This window comes from Salmo salar, chromosome ssa02 (genome assembly GCF_905237065.1).
Source record: "Salmo salar chromosome ssa02, Ssal_v3.1, whole genome shotgun sequence".
NCBI classification, from domain to species: Eukaryota; Metazoa; Chordata; class Actinopteri; order Salmoniformes; family Salmonidae; genus Salmo; species Salmo salar.
In genome coordinates, this window is record NC_059443.1 from 8,335,001 (window position 1) to 8,358,022 (window position 23,022).

General features: G+C 48.1%; 1 protein-coding gene, 1 long non-coding RNA gene and 1 pseudogene across 2 annotated transcripts; all 3 read left to right on the forward strand.

Annotated features, from left to right (window-relative positions):
• LOC106597987 (kinesin-like protein KIF13A) overlaps positions 1–9,913 on the forward strand; it is a 266,725-nt pseudogene extending 256,812 nt beyond the window's left edge.
• Positions 9,914–9,920: 7 nt separating this feature from the next.
• On the forward strand, positions 9,921–11,688 carry LOC123727800 (CAP-Gly domain-containing linker protein 2-like). Its single transcript, XM_045697057.1, has 2 exons — positions 9,921–10,935; positions 11,240–11,688. Exons 1-2 carry the CDS (start codon positions 10,392–10,394, stop codon positions 11,374–11,376), a joined length of 681 nt encoding a protein of 226 aa, XP_045553013.1. The 5' UTR covers positions 9,921–10,391; the 3' UTR covers positions 11,377–11,688.
• Positions 11,689–13,198: 1,510 nt separating this feature from the next.
• Positions 13,199–15,723, forward strand: LOC106598804 (uncharacterized). Its single transcript, XR_006759699.1, has 2 exons — positions 13,199–15,256; positions 15,380–15,723. It is a non-coding gene; the product is annotated as an uncharacterized lncRNA (long non-coding RNA).
• The last annotated feature ends 7,299 nt before the right edge of the window (positions 15,724–23,022 follow it).

Below are 23,022 nucleotides of genomic sequence, written 5' to 3' on the forward strand. Positions count from 1 at the left end.
TTATAAACAGATCTGATTGGCTGGGAGGATGTAGACTGGAAGGTACAGTACTACAGTAGGATGGTTCATTATTATAAACAGACCTGATTGGCTGGGAGGATGTAGACTGGAAGGTACAGTACAGTAGGATGGTTCATTATTATAAACAGATCTGATTGGCTGGGAGGATGTAGACTGGAAGGTACAGTACAGTAGGATGGTTCATTATTATAAACAGATCTGATTGGCTGGGAGGATGTAGACTGGAAGGTACAGTACAGTAGGATGGTTCATTATTATAAACAGACCTGATTGGCTGGGAGGATGTAGACTGGAAGGTACAGTACAGTAGGATGGTTCATTATTATAAACAGATCTGATTGGCTGGGAGGATGTAGACTGGAAGGTACAGTACAGTAGGATGGTTCATTATTATAAACAGATCTGATTGGCTGGGAGGATGTAGACTGGAAGGTACAGTACAGTAGGATGGTTCATCTGATTGGCTGGGAGGATGTAGACTGGAAGGGACAGTACAGTAGGATGGTTCATTATTATAAACAGACCTGATTGGCTGGGAGGATGTAGACTGGAAGGGACAGTACAGTAGGATGGTTCATTATTATAAACAGACCTGATTGGCTGGGAGGATGTAGACTGGAAGGTACAGTACAGTAGGATGGTTCATTATTATAAACAGACCTGATTGGCTGGGAGGATGTAGACTGGAAGGGACAGTACAGTAGGATGGTTCATTATTATAAACAGACCTGATTGGCTGGGAGGATGTAGACTGGAAGGTACAGTACAGTAGGATGGTTCATTATTATAAACAGATCTGATTGGCTGGGAGGATGTAGACTGGAAGGGACAGTACAGTAGGATGGTTCATTATTATAAACAGACCTGATTGGCTGGGAGGATGTAGACTGGAAGGGACAGTACAGTAGGATGGTTCATTATTATAAACAGACCTGATTGGCTGGGAGGATGTAGACTGGAAGGTACAGTACAGTAGGATGGTTCATTATTATAAACAGATCTGATTGGCTGGGAGGATGTAGACTGGAAGGTACAGTACAGTAGGATGGTTCATTATTATAAACAGACCTGATTGACTGGGAGGATGTAGACTGGAAGGTACAGTACAGCAGTATGACTCCTTGTTAAACAGATCTGATTGGCTGGGAGGATGTAGACTGGAAGGTACAGTACAGTAGGATGGTTCATTATTATAAACAGATCTGATTGGCTGGGAGGATGTAGACTGGAAGGTACAGTACAGTAGGATGGTTCATTATTATAAACAGACCTGATTGGCTGGGAGGATGTAGACTGGAAGGTACAGTACAGTAGGATGGTTCATTATTATAAACAGATCTGATTGGCTGGGAGGATGTAGACTGGAAGGTACAGTACAGTAGGATGGTTCATTATTATAAACAGACCTGATTGGCTGGGAGGATGTAGACTGGAAGGTACAGTACAGTAGGATGGTTCATTATTATAAACAGACCTGATTGGCTGGGAGGATGTAGACTGGAAGGGACAGTACAGTAGGATGGTTCATTATTATAAACAGATCTGATTGGCTGGGAGGATGTAGACTGGAAGGTACAGTACAGGGATGGTTCATTATTATAAACAGACCTGATTGGCTGGGAGGATGTAGACTGGAAGGTACAGTACGGATGGTTCATTATTATAAACTCTGATTGGCTGGGAGGATGTAGACTGGAAGGTACAGTACAGTAGGATGGTTCATTATTATAAACAGATCTGATTGGCTGGGAGGATGTAGACTGGAAGGTACAGTACAGTAGGATGGTTCATTATTATAAACAGATCTGATTGGCTGGGAGGATGTAGACTGGAAGGTACAGTACAGTAGGATGGTTCATTATTATAAACAGATCTGATTGGCTGGGAGGATGTAGACTGGAAGGTACAGTACAGTAGGATGGCTCATTATTATAAACAGACCTGATTGGCTGGGAGGATGTAGACTGGAAGGTACAGTACAGTAGGATGGTTCATTATTATAAACAGACCTGATTGGCTGGGAGGATGTAGACTGGAAGGTACAGTACAGTAGGATGGTTCATTATTATAAACAGACCTGATTGGCTGGGAGGATGTAGACTGGAAGGTACAGTACAGTAGGATGGTTCATTATTATAAACAGACCTGATTGGCTGGGAGGATGTAGACTGGAAGGTACAGTACAGTAGGATGGTTCATTATTATAAACAGATCTGATTGGCTGGGAGGATGTAGACTGGAAGGTACAGTACAGTAGGATGGTTCATTATTATAAACAGATCTGATTGGCTGGGAGGATGTAGACTGGAAGGTACAGTACAGCAGTATGACTCCTTATTAAACAGATCTGATTGGCTGGGAGGATGTAGACGAAGGTACAGTACAGCAGTATGACTCCTTATTAAACAGATCTGATTGGCTGGGAGGATGTAGACTGGAAGGTACAGTACAGTAGGATGTAGACTGGAAGGTACAGGAGGATGTAGACTGGAAGGTACAGTACAGTATGACTCTTTATTAAACAGATATCTTACTGTAGGTCTACTGATCTAACACATAGAATGGAAATGTCTAATAAAACTGTACTGTCTGGTCCTCCTCCAGGACCATTGTGACTCTAACCTGTCTGTCTGTCTGGTCCTCCTCCAGGGCCATTGTGACTCTAACCTGTCTGTCTGTCTGGTCCTCCTCCAGGGCCATTGTGACTCTAACCTTCTTGCGTCTGTCTGTCTGTCTGGTCCTCCTCCAGGACCATTGTGACTCTAACCTGTCTGTCTGTCTGGTCCTCCTCCAGGGCCATTGTGACTCTAACCTGTCTGTCTGTCTGGTCCTCCTCCAGGGCCATTGTGACTAACCTCTCTGTCTGTCTTGTCCTCGTCCAGGGCCATTGTGACTCTAACATGTCTGTCTGTCTGTCTGTCTGTCTGTCTGTCTGTCTGTCTGGTCCTCCTCCAGGGCCATTGTGACTCTAACCTGTCTGTCTGTCTGGTCCTCGTCCAGGGCCATTGTGACTCTAACCTGTCTGTCTGTCTGGTCCTCATCCAGGGCCATTGTGACTCTAACCTGTCTGTCTGTCTGGTCCTCCTCCAGGGCCATTGTGACTCTAACCTGTCTGTCTGTCTGGTCCTCCTCCAGGACCATTGTGACTCTAACCTGTCTGTCTGTCTGGTCCTCCTCCAGGACCATTGTGACTCTAACCTGTCTGTCTGTCTGGTCCTCCTCCAGGACCATTGTGACTCTAACCTGTCTGTCTGTCTGGTCCTCCTCCAGGACCATTGTGACTCTAACCTGTCTGTCTGTCTGGTCCTCCTCCAGGGCCATTGTGACTCTAACCTTGTCTGTCTGTCTGTCTGTCTGGTCCTCCTCCAGTGCCATTGTGACTCTAACCTGTCTGTCTGTCTGGTCCTCCTCCAGGACCATTGTGACTCTAACCTGTCTGTCTGTCTGGTCCTCCTCCAGGACCATTGTGACTCAACTCTCTGTCTGTCTGTCTGTCTGTCTGTCTGTCTGTCTGGTCCTCCTCCAGGACCATTGTGACTCTAACCTGTCTGTCTGTCTGGTCCTCCTCCAGGGCCATTGTGACTCTAACCTGTCTGTCTGTCTGGTCCTCCTCCAGGGCCATTGTGACTCTAACCTGTCTGTCTGTCTGGTCCTCCTCCAGGACCATTGTGACTCTAACCTGTCTGTCTGTCTGGTCCTCCTCCAGGACCATTGTGACTCTAACCTGTCTGTCTGTCTGGTCCTCCTCCAGGACCATTGTGACTCTAACCTGTCTGTCTGTCTGGTCCTCCTCCAGGACCATTGTGACTCTAACCTGTCTGTCTGTCTGGTCCTCCTCCAGGACCATTGTGACTAACCTGTCTGTCTGTCTGTCTGTCTGTCTGTCTGTCTGTCTGTCTGTCTGTCTGTCTGTCTGTCTGGTCCTCCTCCAGGACCATTGTGACTCTAACCTGTCTGTCTGTCTGGTCCTCCTCCAGGACCATTGTGACTCTAACCTGTCTGTCTGTCTGGTCCTCCTACAGGGCCATTGTGACTCTAACCTGTCTGTCTGTCTGGTCCTCCTCCAGGACCATTGTGACTCTAACCTGTCTGTCTGTCTGGTCCTCCTCCAGGACCATTGTGACTCTAACCTGTCTGTCTGTCTGGTCCTCCTACAGGGCCATTGTGACTCTAACCTGTCTGTCTGTCTGGTCCTCCTCCAGGACCATTGTGACTCTAACCTGTCTGTCTGTCTGTCTGTCTGTCTGTCTGTCTGTCTGTCTGGTCCTCCTCCAGGACCATTGTGACTCTAACCTGTCTGTCTGTCTGGTCCTCCTCCAGGACCATTGTGACCTTCATCAGGATGTCTCTGACTGTACTCCCCAGGACGGAGGTTCTCTGTGTGGGACGCCACTCAAAAACAAGACAGAGAATCACGGTAAACAACAAGAAATCAATAACCAGGAGGCCTGACCAGGAAACTCTTGTTTTAGATCATATTTAGGGCCCTGAGTGTTTCTCAGTCAGGAAAACCTCCAGGCCCTCTCTCCGTATGAGGACTGTGATAAGAAATCAATGGTTGGTTTCCCAGGCACAGATTAAGAATAGTATAGGACTAAAAGCATTCTAAATGTAGAATTTAAAGAGCTATGATGTTTGTTTTTACTACTGCGTTCCCCCTCAGGTCTGGTACCAGAGAGCCCCACCTTCTTCAACTCCAGCCCGTTCAAGGCCCTCTCTCCCCAGACGCCCAAGTTCCTCAAGTCTCTGCTGCCGGTCAGAGAGGAGAGCAAGACCAAGAGAGTCCTGGAGGCACGACCACTCCTGGGACAGGAGGTATGGGCCACAACCATCCCTCTCTCTCTTTATCCATCCATCCCTCTCTCTCTTTATCCATCCATCCCTCTCTCTCTTTATCCATCCATCCCTCTCTCTCTTTATCCATCCATCCCTCTCTCTCTCTCTCTAGCCATCTCTGGCCCCTTTTATCTCATCTCTCCTCTCTTTCTTTCTTTCTTTTTTCTATCTTTCTTTCTTTCTGTCTTTCCTTATTTTCTTTCCTGTGTTTTGCTTCTTCATCTCCTTTTTCTTCCCCTGCCGTTCCCATCGTTTCTCTTCATTCAGCGTCCAGTGACATCCCTCCTTTTCTGCAATGTGACAGTACATCAGTAGTAGTCATTGAAAACAGGACATTTTCCCCATTCTAAGTGAATCCAGTACACACAGACAGATATTTACTACATTCAACAGCTACTAATTCTACTAAACCTGTCTGATGATTGCTGATTGTTCTGGCTGAATGTGATCTGCTCACATACAGTCAGGGGAAAAAAGTATTTGATCCCCTGCTGATTTTGTACTTTTGCCCACTGACAAAGAAATGATCAGTCTATCATTTTAATGGTAGGTTTATTTGAACAGTGAGAGACAGAATAACAACAAAAAAATCCAGAAAAACGCATGTCAGAAATGTTATAAATTGATTTGCATTTTAATGAGGGAAATAAGTATTTCACCCCCTCTCAGTCAGAAAGATTTCTGGCTCCCAGGTGTCTTTTATACAGGTAACGAGCTGAGATTAGGAGCACACTCTTAAAGGGAGTGCTCCTAATCTCAGTTTGTTACCTGTATAAAAGACACCTGTCCACAGAAGCAATCAATCAATCAGATTCCAAACTCTCCACCATGGCCAAGACCAAAGAGCTCTCCAAGGATGTCAGGGACAAGATTGTAGACCTACACAAGGCTGGAATGGGCTACAAGACCATCGCCAAGCAGCTTGGTGAGATGGTGGCAACAGTTGGTGCGATTATTCGCAAATGGAAGAAACACAAAAGAACTGTCAATCTCCCTCGGCCTGGGGCTCCATGCAAGATCTCACCTCGTGGAGTTGCAATGATCATGAGAACGGTGAGGAATCAGCCCAGAACTACACGGGAGGATCTTGTCAATGATCTCAAGGCAGCTGGGACCATAGTCACCAAGAAAACAATTGGTAACACACAACGCCGTGAAGGACTGAAATCCTGCAGCGCCCGCAAGGTCCCCCTGCTCAAGAAAGCACATATACATGCCCGTCTGAAGTTTGCCAATGAACATCTGAATGATTCAGAGGACAACTGGGTGAAAGTGTTGTGGTCAGATGAGACCAAAATGGAGCTCTTTGGCATCAACTCAACTCGCCGTGTTTGGAGGAGGAGGAATGCTGCCTATGACCCCAAGAGCACCATCCCCACCGTCAAACATGGAGGTGGAAACATTATGCTTTGGGGGTGTTTTTCTGCTAAGGGGACAGGACAACTTCACCGCATCAAAGGGACGATGGACGGGGCCATGTACCCTCAAATCTTGGGTGAGAACCTCCTTCCCTCAGCCAGGACATTGAAAATGGGTCGTGGATGGGTATTCCAGCATGACAATGACCCAAAACACACGGCCAAGGCAACAAAGGAGTGGCTCAAGAAGAAGCACATTAAGGTCCTGGAGTGGCCTAGCCAGTCTCTAGACCTTAATCCCATAGAAAATCTGAGGAGGGAGCTGAAGGTTCGAGTTGCCAAACGTCAGCCTCGAAACCTTAATGACTTGGAGAAGATCTGCAAAGAGCAGTGGGACAAAATCCCTCCTGAGATGTGTGCAAACCTGGTGGCCAACTACAAGAAACGTCTGACCTCTGTGATTGCCAACAAGGGTTTTGCCACCAAGTACTAAGTCATGTTTTGCAGAGGGGTCAAATACTTATTCCCTCATTAAAATGCAAATCATTTTATAACATTTCTGACATGCGTTTTTCTGGATTGTTTTGTTGTTATTCTGTCTCTCATTGTTCAAATAACCCTACCATTAAAATTATAGACTGATCCTTTCTTTGTCAGTGGGCAAACGCACAAAATCAGCAGGGGATCAAATACTTTTTTCCCTCACTGTATGTTTTAAATCTATTGTGTGAATGGGGAGCTCTATACTCTAAATCTATTGTATGAATGGGGAGCTCCATGCTCTAAATCTATTGTGTGAATGGGGGAGCTCTATGCTCTAAATCTATTGTATGAATGGGGAGCTCCATGCTCTAAATCTATTGTGTGAATGGGGAGCTCCATGCTCTAAATCTGTTGTGTGAATGGGGAGCTCCATGCTCTAAATCTATTGTGTGAATGGGGAGCTCCATGCTCTAAATCTATTGTGTGAATGGGGAGCTCCATGCTCTAAATCTATTGTGTGAATGGGGAGCTCCATGCTCTAAATCTATTGTGTGAATGGGGAGCTCTATACTCTAAATCTATTGTGTGAATGGGGAGCTCCATGCTCTAAATCTATTGTGTGAATGGGGAGCTCCATGCTCTAAATCTATTGTGTGAATGGGGAGCTCCATGCTCTAAATCTGTTGTGTGAATGGGGAGCTCCATGCTCTAAAGCTATTGTGTGAATGGGGAGCTCCATGCTCTAAATCTGTTGTGTGAATGGGGAGCTCCATGCTCTAAATCTGTTGTGTGAATGGGGAGCTCCATGCTCTAAATCTGTTGTGTGAATGGGGAGCTCCATGCTCTAAATCTGTTGTGTGAATGGGGAGCTCCATGCTCTAAATCTATTGTGTGAATGGGGAGCTCCATGCTCTAAATCTGTTGTGTGAATGGGGAGCTCCATGCTCTAAATCTATTGTATGAATGGGGAGCTCCATGCTCTAAATCTATTGTGTGAATGGGGAGCTCCATGCTCTAAATCTGTTGTGTGAATGGGGAGCTCCATGCTCTAAATCTGTTGTGTGAATGGGGAGCTCCATGCTCTAAATCTGTTGTGTGAATGGGGAGCTCCATGCTCTAAATCTATTGTATGAATGGGGAGCTCCATGCTCTAAATCTGTTGTGTGAATGGGGAGCTCCATGCTCTAAATCTATTGTATGAATGGGGAGCTCCATGCTCTAAATCTGTTGTGTGAATGGGGAGCTCCATGCTCTAAATCTGTTGTGTGAATGGGGAGCTCCATGCTCTAAATCTGTTGTGTGAATGGGGAGCTCCATGCTCTAAATCTCCAAACTCTAAATCTACCATCTCATCCAAAGCGTTGATGCGCTGCACTGAACTAGCATGACATTTAGAATGCCAACCATATTCATCTAATACACATGGTTTTCCATTCAATGTGTCCTGCATGTCTGTATCAGCAGTTCCTCTAACTACCTCTACACCCTATTGACTGTACTGGACTGTGCATGTCTGTATGTTAACTCACCTGCTCCATGCATGCCTCCTGTGTGACTCCCATCTGCAGAGCATGCGCTCCTCATGTGTGGACAGCTCCGTGCTGCTCCCCCCTCCGTGCCGCGGCCATGCCCCCTGGCGCAGGCCCAGAGCGGGCAGCGAGGGCCACCGCAGCCCCTCCACCACCACCCTCACCCCTTCCACCCTCACCCTCAGTACCTGCACCAGCAGGCAGCTCTGCCTCACACTGCCACACACAGCTGTAAGTCACACACACACACACACACATGCCATGGTGTCTTGAAGTGAATACGGCATGAAGTGCATGATGTCATCAGCTCATGTTTCTTCCAACATCATCTCAACCAACCACCATCCATCCATGGTTACAGTCACTGTCCTCAATGCATTTTAATATCATGTAATAGGTGGTAGGCTCCAGTGGGGGCTGGTGACACATTCAGTCAGTAGACAGGAGACTGATTCAGTCAGTAGACATCCATGGTTACAGTCACTGTCCTCAATGCATTTTAATATCATGTAATAGGTGGTAGGCTCCAGTGGGGGCTGGTGACACATTCAGTCAGTAGACGGATCTTTGTAACAGCTGGATGGTAGAAAACATATCAAACACTTCTTTAATTCCATTCACTCAATTCAAGCCCCCTCCCCTGATAGGCTCCCCTGATAGGCTCCCCTGCAGAAAGAAACAGTAGCTGACATTGTCCCTGTGTGATGTCTGTCCTGTGTGATGTCTGTCCTGTGTCCCTGTCTGTCCTGTGTCCCTGTCTGTCCTGTGTCCCTGTCTGTCCTGTGTCCCTGTCTGTCCTGTGTCCCTGTCTGTCTGTCTGTCTGTCTGTCTCTGTGTGGTGTCTGTCTGTCTGTCTCTGTGTGGTGTCTGTCTGTCTGTGTGGTGTCTGTCTGTCTGTCTCTGTGTGGTGTCTGTCTGTCTGTCTCTGTGTGGTGTCTGTCTCTGTGTGGTGTCTGTCTGTCTGTCTCTGTGTGGTGTCTGTCTGTGTGGTGTCTGTCTGTCTGTCTCTGTGTGGTGTCTGTCTGTCTGTCTCTGTGTGGTGTCTGTCTGTCTGTCTCTGTGTGGTGTCTGTCTCTGTGTGGTGTCTGTCTGTCTGTCTCCTGTGTGGTGTCTGTCTGTCTGTGTGGTGTCTGTCTGTCCTTTTGTCTCTGTGTGGTGTCTGTCTGTCTGTCTCTGTGTGGTGTCTGTCTGTCTGTGTGGTGTCTGTCTGTCTGTCTCTGTGTGGTGTCTGTCTGTCTGTCTCTGTGTGGTGTCTGTCTGTCTGTGTGGTGTCTGTCTGTCTCTGTGTGGTGTCTGTCTGTCTGTCTCTGTGTGGTGTCTGTCTGTCTGTCTCTGTGTGGTGTCTGTCTGTCTGTGTGGTGTCTGTCTGTCTGTCTCTGTGTGGTGTCTGTCTGTCTGTCTCTGTGTGGTGTCTGTCTGTCTGTCTCTGTGTGGTGTCTGTCTGTCTGTGTGGTGTCTGTCTGTCTGTCTCTGTGTGGTGTCTGTCTGTCTGTCTCTGTGTGGTGTCTATTCCAGGACTCTGAGGAAGAGACAGACATGGTCCTGAGTTTGGGCCTGGGCTCTCAGGACTTCCACAGCTTCCAGTCCTACATCCCAGAGGACTTTGCCAACTTTGAGGTGTACAACGCTACACTGGAGAGCCAGGAGGTGGGGGTTGGTGTGGCGGGGGTCAGGGGAGAGCTGAGGGGGGTCGGGGAGGTGGTGGAGGGGGGATAGAGAGGGGGCTCCACGGAGCCCCACCGCCAGCAGCTGCACCAGCGGTTACTTCTCCCACAGTGCCTCGGACGCCACGCTCTCTGACGTGCCATTCGGCGGCAGCGACAGCTCCGACCAGCTCAGCGCCTCCGCACTGGCTCAAGACAGACATGACCCTGACCGGGAAACCCACAATCTGCACCCCCACGAGTCCCCCTCCTTCCACTGCACCAGCACGGGCCGAAGCTGCGCCCAGACCAGAAGTGCCTCGCCGTGCGGTGACACCCAGACCCCTGCATGTCCCCCTGGCGTCCCCTCCCAGCCCCTCCCCACCCCCCAAACCACCACCTCCCCCTCCTCCCCTGTCAGTATTCCTAACTGCTCAGAGCAGCCACCCTCACCGTGGCCCCGCAGGTGTGTCCTCAGCGTCAGCCAGGAGTTTACAGACTTCAAGGGGGCCGATGACGGCATGGAGGATCTGGGTGAGCTGGGACACTTCCAGCCTGGGGATGCAGCACACATATCCCCTGTCCCAGCGGAGGAGGAGAAAGAGTGCTCTGGCAGCAGGGACCAGACCTCTGACAAATCCCTGGTCGTCATCAACCCACAACAACAACAACGTTCATCTCACCTCCCTCAGCCCCACTCACACCTCCACAACGGCAAACAGTGTGTCGGCAGCGTAGCCGTGCCCTGCCCACCCCCCTCCATCCCCCCAGGCCAGCTAGCAGGAGGAGAGCCCCAGGTCCAGGAGCCAATCCAGGGAGACCTACCTCCAGGGAGCCCCTGTCCCAGCCCAAGCTGCCCCAGCCCCAACCCCAGCAGCACTGAGGCCTCTGGGGACTCCTGCAGTGGGGACGAGGGCTCTGGTTCTCCCGTGGCCCAGCTGCCTGACTGGATGGCTCCCGGGGAGCAGGTGTGGGTGGGGAAGAGGAGCGGCACGGTGCACTACGTCGGCGGGGTGGAGTTCGCCAAGGGGATCTGGGTCGGGGTGCAGCTGGACCTGGCTGTGGGTGAGTGGCTGTTTAGTTATCAAATGATGTTCTGTGTAATAATGATGTAATGGGATGCCTCCCAAACAGTACCCTATTCTTTATCTACTGTAGTGCACTATGTAAGGTGCACCCATAGTGCGCTGGTCAAAAGTAGTGTACTATATAGGGTGAGACTGTCATTTGGGACACTCTCTTAGAGTGCTGGTGCTCTGGCAATACTTAACTGACCTTAATTGGACCTGTGAGGAACCTGTCATGTGTTTGAGATGTATGGTGAATGGTCACATGACTCCTGAATATCCCCTCTGTCTCCACTGTCCAGGCAAGCACAACGGGACAGTCCAGGAGAGGGTTTACTTCCGCTGTCCTCCAGGCCACGGGGTGTTCGTCAAGCCCTCCTGTCTCACTAGAGGACCCCCCTCCATGGACACCACAGACCCCCAGCCTCTGGTCCGATAAAATTCACTAAACTCCCCAAATTCCCAGTCTTTCCAGGAATCCCAGTTGGAATATTCCCAGAATCAGGAGGGAATAAGAAGGAACTCATACCAGCATTTCTGGAAAACCTGGGAATTTGAGGAAAGTGACTTTCCACCCAGGACTATCATCTAAAGGGGGTCCCCAGATCCAGAACAGTTCCTACTAGACCAGGCCCAGATCCAGAACAGTTCCTACTAGACCAGGCCCAGATCCTGAACAGTTCCTACTAGACCAGGACCAGATCCAGAACAGTTTCTACTAGACCAGGGCCAGATCCAGAACAGTTCCTACTAGACCAGGGGCAGATCCAGAACAGTTCCTACTAGACCAGGGGCAGATCCAGAACAGTTTCTACTAGACCAGGGCCAGATCCAGAACAGTTCCTACTAGACCAGGGTCAGATCCAGAACAGTTCCTACTAGACCAGGGTCAGATCCAGAACAGTTCCTACTAGACCAGGCCCAGATCCTGAACAGTTCCTACTAGACCAGGGTCAGATCCAGAACAGTTCCTACTAGACCAGGGGCAGATCCAGAACAGTTCCTACTAGACCAGGCTCAGATCCAGAACAGTTCCTACTAGACCAGGGTCAGATCCAGAACAGTTCCTACTAGACCAGGGGCAGATCCAGAACAGTTCCTACTAGACCAGGCTCAGATCCAGAACAGTTCCTACTAGACCAGGGTCAGATCCAGAACAGTTCCTACTAGACCAGGGCCAGATCCAGAACAGTTCCTACTAGACCAGGGCCAGATCCAGAACAGTTCCTACTAGACCAGGGGCAGATCCAGAACAGTTCCTACTAGACCAGGGTCAGATCCAGAACAGTTCCTACTAGACCAGGGGCAGATCCAGAACAGTTCCTACTAGACCAGGCTCAGATCCAGAACAGTTCCTACTAGACCAGGGCCAGATCCAGAACAGTTCCTACTAGACCAGGGCCAGATCCAGAACAGTTCCTACTAGACCAGGGCCAGATCCAGAACAGTTCCTACTAGACCAGGGTCAGATCCAGAACAGTTTCTACTAGACCAGGCCCAGATCCAGAACAGTTCCTACTAGACCAGGACCAGATCCAGAACAGTTTCTACTAGACCAGGGCCAGATCCAGAAGAGTTCCTACTAGACCAGGGCCAGATCCAGAACAGTTCCTACTAGACCAGGGCCAGATCCAGAACAGTTCCTACTAGACCAGGCCCAGATCCAGAACAGTTCCTACTAGACCAGGGCCAGATCCAGAACAGTTCCTACTAGACCAGGGGCAGATCCAGAACAGTTTCTACTAGACCAGGGCCAGATCCAGAACAGTTTCTACTAGACCAGGCCCAGATCCAGAACAGTTCCTACTAGACCAGGGCCAGATCCAGAACAGTTCCTACTAGACCAGGGCCAGATCCAGAACAGTTCCTACTAGACCAGGGCCAGATCCAGAACAGTTCCTACTAGACCAGGCCCAGATCCAGAACAGTTTCTACTAGACCAGGGCCAGATCCAGAACAGTTCCTACTAGACCAGGCCCAGATCCAGAACAGTTCCTACTAGACCAGGGCCAGATCCAGAACAGTTCCTACTAGACCAGGGCCAGATCCAGAACAGTTCCTACTAGACCAGGGCCAGATCCAGAACAGTTCCTACTAGACCAGGGCCAGATCCAGAACAGTTCCTACTAGACCAGGGCCAGATCCAGAACAGTTCCTACTAGACCAGGACCAGATCCAGAACAGTTCCTACTAGACCAGGGCCAGATCCAGAACAGTTCCTACTAGACCAGGGTCAGATCCAGAACAGTTCCTACTAGACCAGGGCCAGATCCAGAACAGTTTCTACTAGACCAGGCCCAGATCCAGAACAGTTCCTACTAGACCAGGGTCAGATCCAGAACAGTTCCTACTAGACCAGGGTCAGATCCAGAACAGTTCCTACTAGACCAGGGTCAGATCCAGAACAGTTCCTACTAGACCAGGGTCAGATCCAGAACAGTTCCTACTAGACCAGGGGCAGCTGTCAGCGCTCAACAGCTGAGCCCGAAAACCAGCTCTTCTCTCATTCTCACCCTCCCTCTGTTCCACTAGACTTCCGATCATGTGTTCTGTCTGTGGGTATAAACATCTGCTTTCCCTTTAACATATCTGTCCCATGCGTTTTATGAAGGCATATCATCATTCAATATCGTTGTTCACTGAAAGTCAAACGCACACATCCAAGTTTCCTGCTGCGTTATTTTAGCTAGAGAGTGTGTAGATGGATAGACATGACCCACACGTGTTTATCTAACGCTAGTATCATTCAATCAGCTCAGCAGCTGATCCTGTTGAAACACCAGATCTTCCTGTAATGGTGACAGAGTTGTCATCTGGGGTGTGTGGATCCAGAATGTACTAGTGTTGATAACTCACTGATATCCGGATTGGTTATCCAAGTCACTGTGATATGTCGTCAGGGGTAACCAAAGAACTAAGGTTTCATATCTGCTGTTTTAACTGATATCTTATGTTGCTTGTGTGTGTGTGTGTGTATGTGTGTGTATCTGTGTGTGTGTGTGTACATATTATATGTGTGTCAAAGTAAACATAGTGCCTAGGCCACGAGTCCTCCTGAACTTTTGGGCCGTCTGCAAACAAATAATGAATTGAACATGAATTGATGAATCATGAATTTGAAGATGTACAGTACGTATGACTGTGGATGCTATGTTGCCCATGAAGGCTTCATTAGCCTGTTGTTGGTGGTGTACTGTAACACTGTGGAATGACAGACAACCCCTCCACTGAAACTATTGGGACTGTTGCCATTGCTGACTGACTGAATCATGCTTCTTGCACTGGAGTGGATCAACCCTCGCAGAGTTCCTCAGACAAGACTTCTGTCTTCCATTCAGGACAAATGAAACATATACTATCCTATTTGTGCGTGTTTCTCGACTGTCCTACATTGTGCCTCTCAAGGGGGTGGAAACTGAGGAGTCCATGTTGGATCTATGCTGTGTCAACTATCTGAATGAAGCGACTAGGCTTCCTCTGGGTCGTATTCACTAGGCACAAAATGGAAGAAAATGGACTGAAAAGGGGAAGGAGTACATGAACTTGTCCAATAAGAAACTCTGGTTTTTGTTTTGCGAAACATTTTCCGTTGCAGAACGTTTTGCTACGGTGTACACTAATGAATATGACCCCGGTTGTGAGGATTACTTCACTGAGTATACAAAACATTAAGAACACATGCTCTTTCCATGAGATAGACTGACCAGGTAAATCCAGGTGACAGCAATCCCTTTTTGATGTAACTTGTTAAATCCACTTGTAGATGAAAGGGAGGAGACAGGTTAAAGAAGGATTTTTAAGCCTTGAGACATGGATTGTGTATGTGTGCCATTCAGAGGGTGAATGGGTAAGACAAAATATTTAAGTGCCTTTGAACGGGGTATGGTAGTAGGTGCCAGGCGCACCGGTTTGTGTCAAGAACTGCAACGCTGCTGGGTTTTTCACATGCAACAGTTTCCTGTGTCAATCAAGAATGTTCCACTACCCAAAGGACATCCAGCCAACTTGACACAACTGTGGGAAGCATTAGAGTCAACGTGGGCCAGCATCCCTGTGGAATGCTTTCAACTTCTTGTAGAGTCCATGTCCTGAGAAGTTAGGCTGTTCTGAGGGCAAAAGGAGGTGCAACTCAATATTAGTAAGGTGTTCTTAATGTTTGGTATACTCAGTGTATACTATAATGCATTGTGCCTCTCAAGGGGGTGGAAACTGAGGCTAGACTGGGCCTGACTGAAGGCTGGCTGGCCTGATGCATTATGACCTGAAGCTCACAGGCATTTACAATGCCCTCCACCAATACCCTGGACTGTTACTGTTAGGTTGAATGCCCTCCTCCAATCCCCTGGACTGTTACTGTTAGGTTGAATGCCCTCCACCAATACCCTGGACTGTAACTGTTAGGTTGAATGCCCTCCACCAATACCCTGGACTGTAACTGTTAGGTTGAATGCCCTCCTCCAATCCCCTGGACTGTTACTGTTAGGTTGAATGCCCTCCACCAATACCCTGGACTGTTACTGTTAGGTTGAATGCCCTCCACCAATACCCTGGACTGTAACTGTTAGGTTGAATGCCCTCCTCCAATCCCCTGGACTGTAACTGTTAGGTTGAATGCCCTCCACCAATCCCCTGGACTGTTACTGTTAGGTTGAATGCCCTCCACCAATCCCCTGGACTGTAACTGTTAGGTTGAATGCCCTCCTCCAATCCCCTGGACTGTAACTGTTAGGTTGAATGCCCTCCACCAATACCCTGGACTGTAACTGTTAGGTTGAATGCCCTCCTCCAATCCCCTGGACTGTTACTGTTAGGTTGAATGCCCTCCACCAATACCCTGGACTGTAACTGTTAGGTTGAATGCCCTCCTCCAATCCCGGACGCGTTATTATGCCCTCCTCCAATCCCCTGGACTGTTACTGTTAGGTTGAATGACTAACGATGAAGCCTACCGAAGCCTACAGTGATTTGCTCTGACAGCATTTTCTATGTTAATTTGACTAATGAGTAACATTTAAAGTATTTTTTTAAAGAGGTACTCATGTCAACAAATGAATGGAGTTTCTTTTACAGGGAGAGCTGTATGAACGGGGGATAGACACTATGAGGAAATGGGAGGGGAGAGGAGGGGACGTCACATAGTTTTACAACCTGAAGGATGAACCATGTCTCTAACATTTTGTATTTTATTGGAGCTGTGGATGTGGCTAGCTCTGGTCCAGGGGGTTAGTGCATTCCTCGCTAACGCCCTGGACCAGAGCTAGTTGTGGCTAACTGTGGTGGGACTGAGGAGAAATAGAATTTTAAAATGCTGTAAAAGAAACCCAAGACCTTACTTTAAAGACAAGATCAAAGCTGCTCTCCCTAATGAGGAGTTGTACATATAAATATATTTGAACATAGTATTATTTGCAATATTATAATGTACAGAATTGTATTTATATTGTATCTCAACAAACTGTTTTAATTGGTACCAAGATGTTCTAGAATACAGAACGTTTACAATCTAAACACTTGTGTGTGTCGCCTCTTATTTGCATCCAATCAGTTGAGTCAATGCAGGTATTTATTGAGTCAATGCAGGTATTTATTGAGTCAATGCAGGTATTTATTGAGGCAATGCAGGTATTGAGACTCGTGCAACTATTTCTTTGTGATTATAGTCTCATTGTAGTGTTTGAGTGTAATTCAAGGTGTCCAGTAGGAATAATTATACTGAACAAAAATATAAAGGCAACATGTAAAGTGTTGGTCCCATTTTTCATGAGCTGAAATAAAAGATCACAGACATTTTCCAAATGCACAAAAAGCTTATTTCTCTCCAATTTTGGCACAAATTAGTTTACATCCCTGTTAGTGAGCATTTCTACTTTGCCAAGATAATCCATCCACCTGACAGGTGTGGCATATCAAGAAGCTGATTAAACAACATAATCATTACACAGGTGCACCTTGTGTTGGGGACAATAAAAGGCCACTCTAAAATGTGCAGTTTTGTCAAACAACACAATGTCACAGATGTCTTGTCACGTCCTGACCAGCAGAGGGCATAATTGTATTAGTTTTGGTCAGGACGTGGCAGAGTTTTTCTATGTTTAGTTAATTGAGGTTGGACTCCCAATTGAAGGCAGGTGTGTTGAGTTGCCTTTGATTGGGAGTCCTATATAGTAATGTGTATTTTTCTTTGGGGTTGTGGGTAATTGTTTCTTGTTTAGTGTGTTTGCACCTGACAGGACTGTTGGCTGTCAGTTTCCTTGTTTTGTTTGTTATAGTGTTCTTTCTAATTAAATTGAAAGATGAATACTAACTCCGCTGCATTTTGGTCCATTCCTGAAGACAGCCCTTACAGAATTACCCACCACAAAAGGACCAAGCAGCGGAGGAGGAGGGAGCCACAGGAGAACAGCGTTGATGGATGGACTTGGCAGAAGGAGCGAAGATTCTGGGAGGACAAGTTAAGGGAGCTAAGGGAACCCGAGAGGCAGCCCCAAGACATTTTTTGGGGGGGCACAAGGGCTGTTTGACGGGGCGAGGATGGAGCCCCAGGCCAGCTCCCGTACCCTGTTTAGGCTGAAACAGACTGGACAGGTCCCGTGCTTTGGGGTTGGGGCTGTGGTGAGGCCTGGGATTTTCAGGCCGGTAGGCACAATACTAGCGCCCCGCTTGTGCCAGGGCGAAGTGAGCATCGAGCCTGAAGGGGTGATGCCAACCCTGCGCTCAAGACCGCCAGTGCGCCTCTACAGTCCGGTGTTTCCCGCTATACGCACTAGCATGGAGGTGCGTGTCTCCAGGCTGGCACGTCCAGTACCAGCCCCACGCATCAGGCGTCTAGTGCGTCAGCCCAGCCTCGCCAGTCAGGAGCTGCCAGAGCTGCCCGGCAGTCAGGAGTCGCCGGAGCCGACGGCCAGTCAGGAGTCGCCGGAGCCGCCCCGTCAGTCAGGAGTCGCCGGAGCCGCCCGCCAGTCAGGAGCCGCCGGAGCGGCCCGACTGCCCGGAGCCGCCGGTGCGGCCCGACTGCCCGGAGCCGCCCGAGCGGCCCGACTGCCCGGAGCCGCCCGAGCGGCCCGCCTGTCCTCCGGCCCAGCCCGAGCGGTCCGTCTGCCAGGGTCAGCCCGAGCGGCCCGTCTGTCCGGCGCAGCTATCGGCGCCACCGAAGTGGGCGACGCCGAAGGTGGAGCGAGGTTCACGTCCCGCACCTGAGCCACCTCCTGGATAGGTGGGTTGGAGAGGGAGGGTGTAGCACAGTGCCGTCGTTGACGGCAGCCACCCTCCCCTTCCCTCCCTTATTGTTTAGGGGTATTGTTTATTGGTTTTGTTGGGGTATTTGGGATTTTTTTTGTGTTTTCTTTTTTAAGGTGCATTCCGGGGTCTGCACCTTTAGGGGGGGGTACTGTCACGCCCTGACCAGCAGAGGGCGTAATTGTATTAGTTTTGGTCAGGTGGCAGAGTTTTTGTTTTTGTTTTTCTATGTTTAGTTAATTGAGGTTGGACTCCCAATTGAAGGCAGGTGTGTTGAGTTGCCTTTGATTGGGAGTCCTATATAGTAGTGTGTGTTTTTCTTTGGGGTTGTGGGTAATTGTTTCTTGTTTAGTGTGTTTGCACCTGACAGGACTGTTGGCTGTCAGTTTCCTTGTTTTGTTTGTTATAGTGTTCTTTCTAATTAAATTGAAAGATGAATACTAAAACTCCGCTGCATTTTGGTCCATTCCTGAAGACAGCCCTTACATGTCTCAAGTTTTGAGGGAGTGTGCATTTGGCACCCTGACTGCAGGAATGTCCACCAGAACTTGCTAGACAATTTAATGTGAATTTCTCTACTATTAGCTGCCTCCAATGTCATTTTAGAGAATTACGTCCAACTGGCCTCACAACCGCAGACCACGTGTAACCACGCCAGCCTAGGACCTCCACATCCGGATTCTTCACCTGTGGGGTTGTCTGAGACCAGAGGAGTCTTTCTGTCTGTAATAAAGCCCTTTTGTGGGGAAAAACTCATTCTGATTGGCTGGGCCTGGCTCCCTAGTCGGTGGGCCTATGCCCTCCCAGGCCCCCCATGGCTGCACCCCTGCCCAGTCATGTGAAATCCATATTTTAAGGCCTAATGAATTTATTTAAATTGACTGATTTCCTTATATGAACTGTAACTCAGTAAAATCGTTGAAATTGTTGCATGTTGTGTTTATATTTTTGTTCAGTATGTTACTGTATGCTTCATAGTTGAAATGCTGTGTCATTGGTGCAATATTATTTTCAAAGGTTGTGTTTTAAGACTGGTTTCACTAGGTGGTGCTAGTTAACAGTCTGAGTTAGAGGTAGTGCTCTCCACGGTCACCCAGAGAAGAGACTGAGTTAGAGGTAGTGCTCTCCACAGTGACCCAGAGAAGAGACTGAGTTAGAGGTAGTGCTCTCCACAGTGACCCAGAGAAGAGACTGCGTTAGAGATAGTGCTCTCCACAGTGACCCAGAGAAGAGACTGCGTTAGAGGTAGTGCTCTCCACAGTGACCCAGAGAAGAGACTGCGTTAGAGGTAGTGCTCTCCACAGTGACCCAGAGAAGAGACTGTGTTAGAGGTAGTGCTCTCCACGGTGACCCAGAGAAGAGACTGCGTTAGAGGTAGTGCTCTCCACAGTGACCCAGAGAAGAGACTGAGTTAGAGGTAGTGCTCTCCACAGTGACCCAGAGAAGAGACTGAGTTAGAGGTAGTGCTCTCCACGGTGACCCAGAGAAGAGACTGAGTTAGAGGTAGTGCTCTCCACAGTGACCCAGAGAAGAGACTGTGTTAGAGGTAGTGCTCTCCACAGTGACCCAGAGAAGAGACTGCGTTAGAGGTAGTGCTCTCCACAGTGACCCAGAGAATTGACTGAGTTAGAGGTAGTGCTCTCCACAGTGACCCAGAGAAGAGACTGAGTTAGAGGTAGTGCTCTCCACAGTGACCCAGAGAAGAGACTGCGTTAGAGGTAGTGCTCTCCACGGTGACCCAGAGAAGAGACTGAGTTAGAGGTAGTGCTCTCCACGGTGACCCAGAGAAGAGACTGAGTTAGAGGTAGTGCTCTCCACAGTGACCCAGAGAAGAGACTGCGTTAGAGGTAGTGCTCTCCACAGTGACCCAGAGAAGAGACTGCGTTAGAGGTAGTGCTCTCCACAGTGACCCAGAGAAGAGACTGAGTTAGAGGTAGTGCTCTCCACAGTGACCCAGAGAAGAGACTGCGTTAGAGGTAGTGCTCTCCACAGTGACCCAGAGAAGAGACTGCGTTAGAGGTAGTGCTCTCCACAGTGACCCAGAGAAGAGACTGAGTTAGAGGTAGTGCTCTCCACAGTGACCCAGAGAAGAGACTGCGTTAGAGGTAGTGCTCTCCACAGTGACCCAGAGAAGAGACTGAGTTAGAGGTAGTGCTCTCCACAGTGACCCAGAGAAGAGACTGCGTTAGAGGTAGTGCTCTCCACAGTGACCCAGAGAAGAGACTGAGTTAGAGGTAGTGCTCTCCACAGTGACCCAGAGAAGAGACTGAGTTAGAGGTAGTGCTCTCCACAGTGACCCAGAGAAGAGACTGAGTTAGAGGTAGTGCTCTCCACAGTGACCCAGAGAAGAGACTGAGTTAGAGGTAGTGCTCTCCACAGTGACCCAGAGAAGAGACTGAGTTAGAGGTAGTGCTCTCCACGGTGACCCAGAGAAGAGACTGCGTTAGAGGTAGTGCTCTCCACGGTGACCCAGAGAAGAGACTGCGTTAGAGGTAGTGCTCTCCACGGTGACCCAGAGAAGAGACTGAGTTAGAGGTAGTGCTCTCCACGGTGACCCAGAGAAGAGACTGAGTTAGAGGTAGTGCTCTCCACAGTGACCCAGAGAAGAGACTGAGTTAGAGGTAGTGCTCTCCACGGTGACCCAGAGAAGAGACTGCGTTAGAGGTAGTGCTCTCCACGGTGACCCAGAGAAGAGACTGAGTTAGAGGTTGCCAGACAGCAGTGGTGATTTTAGCATGTAAATCTTGGTGGGGCAAAATCCCAAAACAAATTTGGGATGCATGCCAGCAAAGTCACTACACAACACAACACTAAACAATACATGAATTGCACTATAACAGTGTCAAACGGGGACAAACAGTGCCCACAAACTGTTAGGGCCTACATAAAATCGTCCCAACAGAAGAGCTTTCTTTTCAGCACCATGGAGTGAATCCTTACCACCGCTACACCTGGCTATCAATAGAGCCTTGTCTGGCAGCGAAACAGTTCATTCAGACTCATTTACTGCCTTTAAAAAAACATAGCTGATATGGCTGACTTGCTTAAACAAATGTGGTTTCTACTGACAATTGAGATGTATAAACTATGGCATAAGGGGACGACGAGCGGATAAGAGGCAATCGTAATTTTGATCAAGACATTAGTGAGAGAGCTAGGACAGACGTTGTCAATATAACTGTTTATCACTTTTGAAATGTACAGCAACAGAATTCAGAACATGAGCCGTTCTTACAGTATTCTCTCTGCACACCAAGTCAGAACCGTAGGATAAATAAAGGGGGCATATAAGCAGACAATGAAAGCTCTTACAATATTTGATGATTACATTTCTCTAAAACAGGCTATAGGCTACATGTGCACCACCAAGTTAGAACAGTAGGCTAAGTTATGAGGGGGAAAGGGACCAAATTATTAGGGGGAGGCACATGGGCTACTAACAGCTTACTACACAACATACACTCAGTATTGCTTTCTTAGCTACAGTATACATATCTCTCTGGCATATTACATCATTTATGCAGCAGCATACAAGACATTTTTGGACTCACCTTGTTGTGCTGTTATCACTTGAACAGGAAGGTGGTGCGGTGGTCCTTCTTGTGGCCAAATTTTGTCATCAAACTTTGTCATCAAAGTCTGCTATTCTCTGGATTTATGGTGCTGTCAAGACAACTGGGAACTCAAAAGAAACAAGGTAGAATCATGAAGTCAGTGATCTTCCAGTCGTAACTCTTGAAAGAGGCCCGAGTTCCCGACTTGGTATTCCGAGTTGGATAACCGTTCAAAACGTATTTTCCCAGTCGGAGCTCGTTTCTTTACGAGTTCCCAGTTGTCTTGAACTCACTGAAGTCTGAGAATTCACAGTTCTGAGTTTCCAGTTGTTTTGAGCGTGGCAGAAGTCATGCTGGATTGACGGCTTGGCCAATGTATTCAATCTTTTCTGGCCCATGGTGTTGCATGTGAATGTTTAACCTTTTAAGCTTGGAAAAGAGACCCTTAAACCCAGACTTGGACCATACACCCTTTCCACTGAATAGCAGGCTAGTGATTGCTTTGCAACACTTGCAGTCAGCCACTGATTCCTGAATTTGCAATTTCCAACTTGTTGTGTAATGTTTATGTCCAATGGCCAATGAGCACCGATACGTTTTATCTATAAATTCTATTCATATGACAAGGCTTGAAAAGGATTTGCCAGTAGATTGTCAACTTGATTCATGATGATGACTGCATGCTTGCTAGCTAAGATTTTGAAAGTATGATGTTGACATGATCAGTCCAATCAAAGCTACGGTAGATATAATGTGATTTGATGTAATTTTATCTGTGGCCAATGACCTTGAGTCTTCTTGGATGGGCACTTCTAATGTAACTCTATGGCAGCACCCAAGAGGCTTGAATTTTCGAGCTCTCCCTATAGATTTTGACGTGACGAAGTGTCCCCAGGAGTGACAGAACACTGAGCCAATCACTTCACAACTAGAGAACATGACCAACCCCTACGCTGTGTATTTTCCGCTGCCTGCCCCACCACCACAGAAAACACTGAGCTAGGATGAAACACCTGCATGTTGGAGATGTCTTACTCAAGAAAACACTGAGCTAGGATGAATCACCTGCATGTTGAGATGTCTCACTCAAGAAAACACTGAGCTAGGATGAATCACCTGCATGTTGGAGATGTCTTTCTCAAGAAAACACTGAGCTAGGATGAATCACCTGCATGTTGGAGATGTCTCACTCAAGAAAACACTGAGCTAGGATGAATCACCTGCATGTTGGAGATGTCTTACTCAAGAAAACACTGAGCTAGGATGAATCACCTGCATGTTGGAGATGTCTTTCT

Bases quoted from the DNA above. Each gene is read 5' to 3' on its own strand.
- LOC123727800 (XM_045697057.1), top strand. From the start codon at position 10,392: ATGGAGGATCTGGGTGAGCTGGGACACTTCCAGCCTGGGGATGCAGCA. The intron at 10,936-11,239 runs GTGAGTGGCTGT...TCCACTGTCCAG, and splicing joins GCAGCTGGACCTGGCTGTGG to GCAAGCACAACGGGACAGTC.